General features: G+C 33.6%; 1 protein-coding gene across 1 annotated transcript; it reads right to left on the reverse strand.

Annotated features, from left to right (window-relative positions):
- Window positions 1–6918: 6918 nt before the first annotated feature.
- Window positions 6919–9377, reverse strand: LOC108489913 (histone deacetylase HDT1-like). The gene is made up of 10 exons (XM_053028816.1): window positions 9204–9377; window positions 8791–8861; window positions 8442–8675; window positions 8326–8356; window positions 8159–8236; window positions 7877–8067; window positions 7737–7787; window positions 7568–7655; window positions 7332–7443; window positions 6919–7246 (listed from the first exon to the last, which is right to left on the reverse strand). Exons 1-10 carry the CDS (start codon window positions 9214–9216, stop codon window positions 7186–7188), a joined length of 930 nt encoding a protein of 309 aa, XP_052884776.1. The 5' UTR covers window positions 9217–9377; the 3' UTR covers window positions 6919–7185.
- Between the last annotated feature and the right edge of the window lie 3843 nt (window positions 9378–13220).

Here is a 13220-nt window from a genome sequence, read left to right on the forward strand (position 1 = left end):
GAATTGATAGTTGATTAACAAAAAAGAGTGGCAATAATTAAATGAAAAAAGGACAATAATTAAATGAACTCTAATATAGTATATCAGTTTAATAGAAAAATTTTGAAGAAAAACTTTTTACTAAGATTAGTATAACGGAATAGATAATTTTAAATCAAACCATTAGAATTCACAAAGGGATGAAAGCCAAGCTGAAGGTTTAGACTAAAGCTTACACATTGTGCATGATGAAATTAAACACTTGCATATACACACAGATTCCAATTTTGGTATTTCAAGTTCAGGACTTCAATTTTTATTACTAGTATCAAAGCTTTAATTGTCAGTCATTTAAATGGCTTGTTATTTTAGATTAATGGATAAGTCTTTAAGAATTTTTTTTTATAAAAATTATAATAACATTACTGCCCGTTTTATTATTTTTAATTTTTAAATTTTCATCAATTGAATTGATATTACAGAATTTTATCTTTCATCCTTAAATTTATTTGAAGGTTCAAATCCAGGACTATGTTAAATGTTTTTGGATCATTAGATGATTATAGTTGGGTTTAGTAATTTTGGACATAAATAGCAAATTAAAACATAATATGAATATGAATACTATTTATTGAGTGTTTCATTAAGTTTATATTACTCTCAACCAGATCATTAATTTGGTTAGAGAAATTATGAAATATATTTTCCGTAATTAAAATAAGTTATATTATTAATGGTATTTTAGTATTTTAATTAAAGAATCAATAGAGATATATATATGGTGGGATTTGAACCTAAAACAATTGCATTGGAAAAATTTTGAATTTATCACTCTGCAAAAACTTTATTTTAATATATTTATGTATTTTAATTTTAATTATGCCTATTTTATTACTTCCATTAACTGTAAATATATTAATAATGTATTTGATTGAATGGGTGTCAAAAGGTAACTCAACACCAACTCAAGATTGATAATAATATAATGATAAACAATTAAATCTAGTTTTTATTTTTTAAATTTTAGTACCATACATATTTCATGTGTAATTATTATTAATTAGTTTTAAGTCATACGCTTGTTATTTATTGAATGTTAGTTTTAAGCACACATTTATGTTCTATATTTGTGTTTTCGCATCTATACGCGTGTGATGGATTTCTAGTGTTAATTAATAATGTTGTTCATTACATATTGTATGATATTTTGAAACACAAATTTGTGTTCTAAATACGTAGTTTCCACACATATGTAATTGAGTTTCTATTATTTATATAAAACCTCTTAGTGTTGGTGTCAAAAGTTGTGAAAAAAATAAAATAGAATAAAATAAATAAAAATAAAGAACACATAAATTTTACGTGGAAACCCTTTCGGAAAAAAACCACAGGCGAGAGGAGAAGAAAATTCACTATGTCGAAAAATTTTTACTCAAATACAAGAGGAATAGACTATGTCTATTTATAGGCTTGCAAAGCCATATTCTAGTAGGATTGAAACACCTTATCCTAATCAATATAAAATAGATGGAGTTTAATAAGGTTTAAAACCTTATTCTAAAATAAAATAAAAGAAGTCTAGTTCTATATGGATTTTACTTTTATTTTATTTTCCATCGTATTTTATTTAAATAAGAATTTGGGTCACTTAATTCTAACAATCTCCACCTTGACACAAATTCTCAATGAACAAGTTCTTCATCGCGAACTTTCAATAAACAAGTTCTTCACCTCTTCCAAAAACCCCTTAAGGGTTTAACTTCAACAATGAACACCAACCAAGTCTAAGCAATGCTCAAACTTGGTTATAGGAAGTGACTTAGTCATCATATCTGCAGGATTTTCATGAGTGCTAATTTTGCTCACAACAATATCACCACGAGCAATAATATCACGAACAAAATGATACCGAATATCAATGTGTTTTGTTCTCTCATGAAACATTTGATCTTTTGTAAGAAAGATGGCACTCGATCGTCGCAAAATATCGTGTCTGATTTGAAGGTCTTCATTGAGTTCACTAAATAGTCCCTTCAACCAAATAGCTTCTTTACAAGCCTCAAGAATCGCCATGTACTCAGCTTCATGGTAGACAAAGCGATCGTAGTTTGCAAAGTGGCTTTCAACTAATTGCACAACCTCCGATTGTAAAGACGTAACTCGTGAGAGATCTTCTTCTATCAAGGTCTCCAGCAAAATCAGCATCAACATACCCTATAACTCCATCTTTAGTTCTTCCAAACTGTAAGCAAACATTAGTAGTGCCTCGTAAGTATCTTAAAATCCATCGAATCGCTTTCCAGTGTTATTTACCAGATTCGCCATGTATCGCTAACCGCCCGATCGCATATGATAAATCGGACGTGAACAAACCATAGCATACATGAGAGATCCTATCGCACTAGAGTATGGAACATGTGACATGTACTCAATCTCATTATCGATTGAGGAGATAAGGCCGATGAAAGTCTGAAATGGGTCGCTAAAGGAGTACTAACAGCTTAGCACTCTGCATATTGAACTCAAGAAAGAACTTTCTCAATGTACCCCTTCCGACTTAGGTACAATTTACTTGCTTTTCTATCTCCGAGAATCTCCATAACAAGTATCTTCTTTGCTGGTCCTAAATCTTTCATCTCAAATTCTTCACTTAGTTGGGCTTTAACCTTTCTTATCTCTCTTTATCTTTTCTTGCTATCAACATGTCATCAACATAAAGAAGTAGATACACAAAAGAACCATCACTGTTTTTCTTAAAGTAGACACAACTGTCAAAACTACTTCTTTTGAAATCATGAGAAGTCATAAAGGAATCAAACCTCTTGTACCACTTGTCTTGGTGATCTGTTTCAAACCGTAAAGGGACTTTTTCAAAGAAGCAAACATAGTCCTCTTTTTCGAGACTATAAAACCCTCTCGGTTGTTGCATGTAAATATCTTCCTCAAGTTCTCTATGCAAAATGCGCTTTTACATCTAACTGCTCAAGCTCCAAATCATGCATGGCCACAATACCAAGCAAAGCTCGAATCGAACTATGCTTAACAACCGAGAGAACACATCATGAAGTCCACTCCGAATTTGATCAGTAACCCTTTGCAACAAGCCTTGCTTTATATCCGGGTTCTTCAACTCCCGAGTCCCTTCTTTCCTTTTAAACACCCATTTACAACGAATGCCTTTTTACCTTTAGGAAGTTTTACAAGATCCCATGTTCTGTTTTTGTGGAGTGATTCCATCTCCTCTTGCATAGCAAACATCCACTTTTCTCGAGTTTTCACAAACTAATCGCCTCGTAATAATTAAATGGCTCTTGATTCGCATCTATATCTTCACCACATTTAAAGCATAAGCAACTAGATCAACCTCGGCATACTTCTTTGGAGGTTTAATTTCTCTTCTTGTCCTGTTTTTGGCGATAGAGTATTGCGGTGAAGAAGCAACTCTATTCTCAATTTTGTATCTTGGCTTGAGGAGTTGATTCGTATTAATCGATGCTCCACCGCTTTTGGTTTTTTTATTGGAAGAGTCTTTAAGAGATAAGTTAGGTAGCATAGCGCTTTCATCAAAAACAACATCTCTGCTAATCACAACTTTTCTATTTTCAGACACCATAACTTATAGCCTTTTACACCACTTTATAACCAAGAAAAACGCATTTAATGGATCTCGGTTCCAATTTTCCATTATCAACATGAGCATACCCAAAATCTTTAAATCGAATAATTAGCGGGATTACGGACCATACCTCTTGTGGAGTCTTTTTCTCAATGGCAACGGATGGAGATCGGTTGATCAAAAACATGCAGAGAGGTCGCTTCGCCAAAATGACTTCGGTAAGTTGGCATTTGACAACATACATCGAACCTTCTCCATGATCGCTCGTTCATTCGCTTCGCAACGCCGCTTTTGTCAGGAGTATGACGAACTGTCAAGTGTCTCATGATCCTTCCGACTTGCACAATCTATTAAACTCATCGAATGTAACTCTAAGCCATTGTCTGCATGCGAGGTATTTTATCTGCTTTTCCGTCTGCTTTTCAATTATAATTTTCCAAGACTTAAATGTGGAAAACACATCGCTTTTCGCTTCGTGAAGAACGCCCAAACTTTTCTCGGAAAAATCATCAATAAAGGTTAGCATATAATTAGCTCCACCTCTCGAAGGCACTCGGACGGCCCCACGATCGAATGGATATACTCCAACGTTTCCTTCGTGTTATGGATTCCTCTAGTGAATCGAACTCTCTTTGCTTCCCAAAACACAGGTGCTCACGAAATTCAGGTTTGCAAATTCCTTGCCCATTAAGAAGTCCTCTTTGCTTAATTCGCCATGCCATTCTCACTCATATGCCCTAGGCGCATATGCCAAAGTTTAGTAATATCATCATCGACAAGGAAGAGAAGAGGACAATGCATCACCAAGAATATAGAACCTCAGAAACATATAACTTGGCAATCTTTCTTTGCCCTTTCATCACAACAAGGACCCTTTGAAATCTTTAAAACCCCACTTTCATTGTGTATCTGCACCCTTTTGAATCAAGAGTACTCAACGAAATTAAATTTCTTTTCAATTCGGAACATGCCGCACGTCACTAAGTGTTCGACAACTCCATCAAACATCTTAACTTTAATTGTTCCAACACCGCGATTTTACATGAAGCATTATTTCCCATCAAAACAACACCTTCAGATCATCGTTTCATAAGTTGTAAACCAATCCCGATTGGGACTCATGTGGAAGGTGCAACTGAATCAAGTATCCATTCCTCGCTTACTTTAGAATCATTGATGAAGCAACTAGAAGTTCACCATCGCGTAGTCTTCTACAACATCGCCTTCACCGAATTTTCCGTCATTTTCCTTTTGATTCGCAGCCTCCCTTTTAATCTTATTTTGTAGCTTATAGCACTCAGATTTAATGTGCCCTTTCTTCTTGCGAAGTTGCAAGTTTTACCTCTGCTTGAAGATTTCGATCTACCCTTAGATTTACCACGAGGATTCCGTTCTGTGTTCTACCACGATCATCATCAACATTCCGGTCTTGTCTCCCACGAACAATGAGACCCTCTCCCGAGAGTTGGGTTTAACCACAAGATGCTTCATCTTATCATACGAGGTTAAAGAATCATAAACCTCATCAACTGTGAGAGACTCGCGCTATATAAAATCGTGTCTCTAAAGGTTGAATAAGACGGGCAACGAACAAAGTAGAATCAACCCTAGATCTTCCTTATCATACCGAACCTCCATGGCCTCCAAGTTTGAGAGAATTTCTTTAAACACCATTAAGTGTTCGTGTCGACGCACCTTCCTCCAAACGATGAGCATAAAGACGCCGCTTCATATGCAACTTGCTTGTTAGAGTTTTCGACATACATATTTGTTCTAGCCTCTTCCATAATGCAATGCGCTTTCTCTTTAATCATATCCTGCAAAATTTCGTTGGACAAATGCGATGTAATTGTGTTAATGCCTTTCGATCCTTACGCTTCTTCTCTTCATCTGTTAATGTCGAAGGCATCTTATCTATCCTAGCGGGGCATCCTCTAGATCCATCTGCAAGAAGCGCTTGCATCTTAATTTGCCACAACGCAAATCGGTGTTGCGATCCAACAATGAATTTCATACTTCAAAGACGCCATTACCGTGATCGAGATGAATAACCCTAAGCTCGATACCAATTTGTGAAAAAATAAAATAGAATAAAATAAATAAAAATAAAGAACACATAAATTTTACGTGGAAACCCTTTCGGAAAAAAACCACGGCAGAGGAGAAGAAAATTCACTATGTCGAAAAATTTTTACTCAAATACAAGAGGAATAGACTATGTCTATTTATAGGCTTGCAAAGCCATATTCTAGTAGGATTGAAACACCTTATCCTAATCAATATAAAATAGATGGAGTTTAATAAGGTTTAAAACCTTATTCTAAAATAAAATAAAAGAAGTCTAGTTCTATATGGATTTTACTTTTATTTTATTTTCCATCGTATTTTATTTAAATAAGAATTTGGGTCACTTAATTCTAACAAAAGTTAATTCAAGACTAAGTTAATTGAGAAAAGAGTAATATATCATTTATTTTGAATTATAACTAATATAATAATAATTTTATTTTTCCATAATTTCTAAATAAAATAATTAAAACCAAAGACACAAAGATGGAACATGTTTATAAGATTTTTTACAAGTTTTCTACAACTTCACATATAAATAAAATGTTTTCTTTTACCTCTATAATGAGTACTAAATAATCTAGTAAATATTAGTACAACTTGCTGGGTAAGTTAAAAATCCTTCCCGTCCTGCAAGCCAAAAGAAAAAGCACTTTGATCTGTCTGTTGGTTTGAGAATGCAATTTTATATATTTTTTCACTTCATTTTTGTGCCAAGTCCATAGAAGAATTTAACAAACAGAATTGTCTTAAAATTTTATCAACAGGATCAGTTTCTTCATACAGCTTTAATGTACGAGTTGTTGTGATTTCAGTAAGCACACAAGATCAATTTTATATATTTTTTCACTTCATTCGAACGCTTAGATCGAATCTCTCGGGGGTCGTTTTCTTTCATTTTTTGTACAATGATTTGCATGGATATACCGGTTGGTATAAAAATAGAATGGTTTGAACATTCACTTGCTTTTCAATCGTAGGGGCCGTTTTGATTGATAGAGTCAAAAACCTAGAATAAGACCTTAAAATCAAGATTCAGTGAAAAGTTTGGGATCACAGATGAGCTAATTATCGTATGTCGCCTTAGAGACAATTAACTATAGTCAGGATTTTATGACCGTTTCTGCAAAAATATTGTCGTCAACGTGTAACTTTTACTAATGGCTTACTTTGAATAATATCAAAGGTGGACAGGCGTTACTATAGATATAGAACACTTGAATGAATTTCAAAACTCCAATTATATAAGCACAGACTTCCGGAAAACCATAAACCTTCCATTTAAGGATCACGCATGTAGAATGCAAATCAGACAAAATTTGAAGCAAACATTACACATCCTAAAATATAATCATAATAATTATCCAATATGATGATAGTTTCTAATCATAAGGACCTTCCCGAAGTCTTTTCTAATCCATAAATCACTCATTTTACTAGTAAGAATAATAAGAACCAAAACCACAAGCCAAACATCTCTCCCCCAAAATTAAACATGCACATTAGAGCATGTAAACCCGATCTCATTTGCCACCATGCTTGGCCTTCTTGTGAGACTCTAAACCGCCCTCAGACCCGAACGACCTGTCCACAAAACATGTCCATATTTACTTACGCAACCAACTCAATTAAAACAGGAAGCAGCTTTTCAAAGTAAAAGATAAAGTACTTGTTACAAGAACCACAAGAGAATTGACCACCAGACTTTGGAGACTTTGCAGAATTTTTCCCAGATTGCTTTGCTGGATGCGGTGTTGCTGTGTGTCCACCCTTCTTACCATCTGCAAAGGAACTATAATCAGATCACAGGGAACTGAACAAGCAAATCATTGGTTAACCAAAATATACGCAGACATCCTATGAAGTGGCAGAAATGATGACATTCAAGTGAACAATAAAAATGACCTGTCTTCTGAGGTGTAACTGCAGATTTAGCCTTTTTTGCAGAAGCAGGGGTTGCAGCTTCAGCAGGTCTCTTCTTGCTTGACTCGATCTAGAAGCCAAAAGAGACAAATTATAACATTGAATTGGGTCAAATTCAACAGTTGCTACCTAACAAAGAATAAGAAGATACCTTCTTAGGTGTCTCCTCATCCTCGTCATCTGAACTTTCATCCATAGACATCTGTCAAGAAAAATAAACAATTCAAATTTCACTAACACTGAAAATAAGCCATACATGTTAAAATTATAAGCGTAGTTATAAAAAGAAACCTCATCAGACTCGTCATCGTCATCAGAATCATCTTCCTCATCAGAACCACTCTCATCCTCGGACTCATCATCATCATCTTCATCCTCAGATTTCTTGTTACTGCTAGGTTCTGCTATCTTGCCAGATTGTTTAACAGCATCAGGTTTCCCAGCATTAGCCTTGGCTGTTTTTCCATCTGGCTTAGCTTTTCCTAAAATGTATGAATGCACCAAACATTTAAAATGCAAAATAATATTATCTTCAACAATAACTATAGATCTCGCTGCAAAAGAAGAGTTTACCATTTACTGCAGCAGCAGCAGCAGCAACAGGAAGCTCCTCCTCTTCCTCCTCCTCGCTTTCTTCTTCGCTAGACATACCTGTAAATAAGAATAACATGCATGAGAAATACTTCAAAAACCGGAAAAAAATAAAATGCATGTGGGATCAAATCTATACAAGGCCTTACCAAAATCATCAGTGGCGACAGAAAACAGGCATTAAGAGTCAAGGAAGCACAAGATTGAACAAGCACACTAAACACTCATTAAAAAATGCGTAGTTATCACTAAAAATAGTAAATTAATAGGTATTGATAAAAGGATATCCTTCCTCTGGTATGAAAGTTTTGTAACCGAGGAAATATACGCTCCCGTTTTTCCAGTTGTGGGAGAGCTCAAACTCTTCGTCAAATACTAAATCAAAAGATAATTGAGGGCAACTCTGGTGGGAAAGGGTTCCCAGAATAAGTTTCTTCCCATCAACATTCACATAGAGTGGAACGGATTCTGCTTTGTTCTTGGACTCTCCAAGTGAAGCCTAAGACACAAGCAGCATTACATTGCAGACCACGTTAGTGTGTAAAAAAAGAACTAAAAAGAAAGCAACCATAAATTAAAAAAATGTCAACTTCAACTACTGAATAACTTCTAACCTGGGAAAGATGGATAACGTAGTTAGCACCAGGATCTGCTTTAATAGGCTGTCCAGACTTAACTTCAATACCTAATAATAAGATAACAAGATGATTAAATTTATTGGTCCAAATTAAATAACTACAAATCAGCAAATTCATTCACTCTATCAAACAAAGTAAGCCAACAAATACATTACAAACATTAAAGTCCAGGGAAAAAGATAATATCATCACAATAGAAGAAAAAAGATCACAGCTTCCTTCAAAACTACCAACTTTGAACGACAAAAGAAGGTTAAACCAAAAAAAAAAAATCTAAGGAAATAAGTAAAAATGTTCAAATAAAACAAGACATTGAGCAACACAAAAGAAGACGAGAAATGAAAAGGAAAAGCCCAAAGCATCAAAAACGAAACGAAAGAGAAGCTTACCCCAGAACTCCATGGATGATTACTACGAAAGAAAAAAGGAAGGGGCTAGGGTTTTGCGAGGAGGAGATAAGTAGGGTTTTAGAAGGAGAGATACGACAGAGTCAAACTCTTTCCGAAGAGGCGGAGTTGAGTGGGGGCGTTGAAATGAATTTATAAGCAAATTGCCGCCCTTTATTCTATTTTTAGGGTTTCTTTTTCTCCCTTTTTAGCTTAGGGATTGATTGGGAGATTAACTTGGGCCCAATTCATTTGGACCTGAATTAATAGTCTGACCCAATCAAGACTTCAAATTTTCTCATTCTGTCTTTAACCTATTGTAAATCTAAAAAATAGCCCATCATCATTAATCCAAGATGTTATCGATCAATAATTCAAAGTGTCGTCGGTTTTCTTCGTAGAAGTTATAAATTTTGCCTCTGAAAGTTATGAGTCTTAATTCTTTTAGGTTTCTCCCTGTTTTTCAAGTCTTTCTCCCAAACATTGTGAATAAATAAAAGGTCTCTTTTTGTAACTGTCATGCTAGTTTTTACTCAATTTTAACTAGTTTTGGTGTCTTCTACTTAGTTGTCTTTATTTGATTTTATTTGTTGTTGTGTCATCACAAATGCATGGCAATTACTAATCAAACTTATCGGGCATTATCATCGAAAAATCTGATTAAGATAAGATATTGTCATAAAAAAATGAGATTAAAAAGTTGATGATAAAAAATATAGATCATATGACTGCTTCCGTACATCGCCAATACAAATAGATTTTTGGGGGGACTTCCGACAATGTAAAATTGATTAACTGAGATTTACCATTAAAGAAAGGTAGCAAAAAGGGAGGGTTACCATTAAAGCGCAGCGGTTTACTAGTGATGAAGAAAATGACATTAGTACAAGGGTTACCGAGAGTAATTGATGAAGACGATGTCTTTCACTCTTCTGCTTTTTTATACTTCATTTATGGTTTCTTATGAAAACATATTTAATTAAAAAAATAAAGTGGTTTTAACAAAGTATGTAAATGAAGCTATTTTTCTGACAAACATAACTCCATTGTCAATTGCCAGACATGTGAAAGAATTGAATAACTAATATCTTTGAAAATCGGACTTAATTAACTTCGACACAAATACTGAATTAATGCTGAGATGTAGGTTCCATGTCTTGTCTAAACAATGTGAATTGAAGACCAATATGTATATATGGAAGTATTGTGCAAGTATAGAAAATTTAATTCATAAAGCAAAATAAGGTAATTTGTGTATGGTCTTTTTCTTTCTTTTGGTTATATCAAAATGCCAAACACCAATGGAATCTGTACCAAATTCTACTATGCTTATTGTGTTTATATCTGTAGTATTACTATTTATTGCATTGTTCTTATATTCATTCTGTGTGTAATATTTGTAATAAATGCCTATTCAAAAGATTTGATCCAGAAAGCTGATCAATAATAATAGGGTAAATTTTTAGTTGGTGACTCAATTCTTAGGGCATTTTTATTTTAGTTATTTAAAATGAAGATATTGCAATATCATCAATTAACTTTACTCATCTAACCCTTAAATTTCTAATGGCGGTTAACTGCATACACCACATCATATTCACACTTTCAATTTAGTCATAAACTTCTAGGTTGTTTTCATTTTGATCACCCAAAAAATTTTTTTTTCTAAAATATTGATTAGGGTAAAAAAATTAAAGATTAAAGTGAAAAAATGATAAAAACTAAAATATCCCTTAATGTTTATTTTTTACCCAGACCAATATTTAAAAAAAAATTGGTTGACCAATTAAAGTGTGAATATGATGTGACGTGTATAAATTAACTACCATTAGAGATTTAACAGTTGAGTTATTAATATTAAATTGAAAGCGTCCTAAAATTTGAACAAAGAAATTACAAGAATTTTATTTTATATGGCCAACCAGGTAGTTTAGCCATAATAATAAAAACAAGTTTAAAATAGGATACCTAAAATTTCATTTGTCTCTTGTGAGTGTCGCTCTCCAGGACATTCAAATTGGCTTCACAGGAAAATAGCAACATTAATACATATATATATATATATATATATGTGTGTGAAATAATTATAAAAATTGAAGCAAAATTCATATCGTGGGCGTGGCTTCCATTATTTTCCCATCACCTAATGTAAAGCATTTGCCTGAAATTATAATAAATAAAACTAATCTGTTTTGCACGTCGTGAATTTCATTGATTAATTTGTACCAAATATTTTGGGCTTTCTTTTTTCTATTGCTGAACCATATTCATATGACACAGCGACAACTTTCCCTTAAAAATTAAAGGAAAATTAAAATTTGAAGGATTCCCATAAAAGAGCTTTAATTTTTGGATACTTACAGTGAAGTTTCAGCCGGCAAGTTCCTCTAAATGATGAGGTTATTGGGGCTGAGAATCTTGAGCTTTTCATTTGAAATATAATAATAGCGAAAGAAGCATTGCATATGTGTACTCCACATCATCTATATTTGCTTTATGGCCCCTTAAAGTTGTATAATTCAAAAAAATTATGTCTTCATCTTTGGAAAAATCCATTAACAAATGCTTCAATTGCCAACTTTTACTCGTAACATGTACCTCAAGGAAGCAACAAATGTAAATTTATATCATGAGCTTCCTCTTATTATTCCAACTAAAATTTCTTGCATTTTTTTCTATCTCATTGTTTATAATTATATAAATTCTGATTATTTATTTATTTATTTTTGAGTATATTGATATTGATTTTGCTGGAGACATTGATAGAAGAGATCTTTCATAGTTTATGTCTTTACAATTTGGGGTTATGCAATCAATTGAAAAGCCATTGTGCAAATTATTGTCGCTTTATCTACCACTAAAACTGAGTACATGGCAATTACTGAGGCTTGTAAAAAACTATTTGGTTAAAGGGATTATTTAGTGAACTTAATGAAGACATTCAAATCAGTACAGTCAAAGTGTCATCTTCTTTACGAAGGACCAAATGTATCATAAGATAATAAAACACATTGATGTTCGGTATCATTTTGTTCATGATATTATTGCTCGGGGTGATATTGTTGTGAGCAAAATTAGTACTCATGATAATCTTGCAGCTATGACGACTAAGTCACTTCTATAACCAAGTTTGAGCATTGATTAGACTTGGTTGATGTTCATTGTTGACAATAAATCCTTAAAGGGGTTTCATAGAAGAGGTGGAGAACTTATTCGTTAAGAGTTCGTATTGAAAAAGTGTCAATGTGGATATTGTTAAAATTGTGTGACCCAAATTATTGTGAAAAATAAAATATAAGTGACAAGATAGGTGGATTTACAAGTGGCATCCGTATAGAAGTTTACTTCCTTTATTTGATGCTGATTAGAATAAGTTGTTTTAACCTTAATTTAACTTTGATTAGAATATAGTTTCACAAGCCCATAAATAGACATATTCATCTCTCGTTTTATATTATTCGAATCTGACATAGTGAATTATCTTCTCCCCTGCCTGTGGTTTTTGTTCAAAAGGGACTTCACGTAAAATTTTGTGTATTCTTCTTCTTCTCTTTTAAATTCTTAGCCATTATCAACGGTCTATTTTTGTAGTATATGTGATTTTAATAGACATAGTTCAACGCTCGAACGGCTAATTGTTCTTTTGAGATGGTTTCACTTAACTTACTTTCTAAGCTGAATTGAGGGCAATGGAGATCGAAAAGCGATGTGTCAGTTGATTTCAAGATCGATGTCGACCTTCCTTCGAATTTTGTCGAATGGAGGTAATTATTAAGTCATTGACAATATTTTCTATCGCCATTATTATTTTCACGGCTCCGAGGCTCCTTTGAATGATGACGTTCAATAGTAGCTTCGTCAACTTTGGCTTCGCATCGAGTGAGAAAGAAACCGTCTTTTTTGAAAGTGGCCCTGGCAGTGTCCGAGGCCGCCTAATATCCCCGGAGACATTTTATGTATTCTTACATGAAATGATGACGCCCTTTTCACGTAACCTTCCTCTCCAGTTCTTCTCTGGTT

The sequence above is a fragment of the Gossypium arboreum genome, chromosome 5 (assembly GCF_025698485.1).
Source record: "Gossypium arboreum isolate Shixiya-1 chromosome 5, ASM2569848v2, whole genome shotgun sequence".
NCBI lineage: Eukaryota > Viridiplantae > Streptophyta > Magnoliopsida > Malvales > Malvaceae > Gossypium > Gossypium arboreum.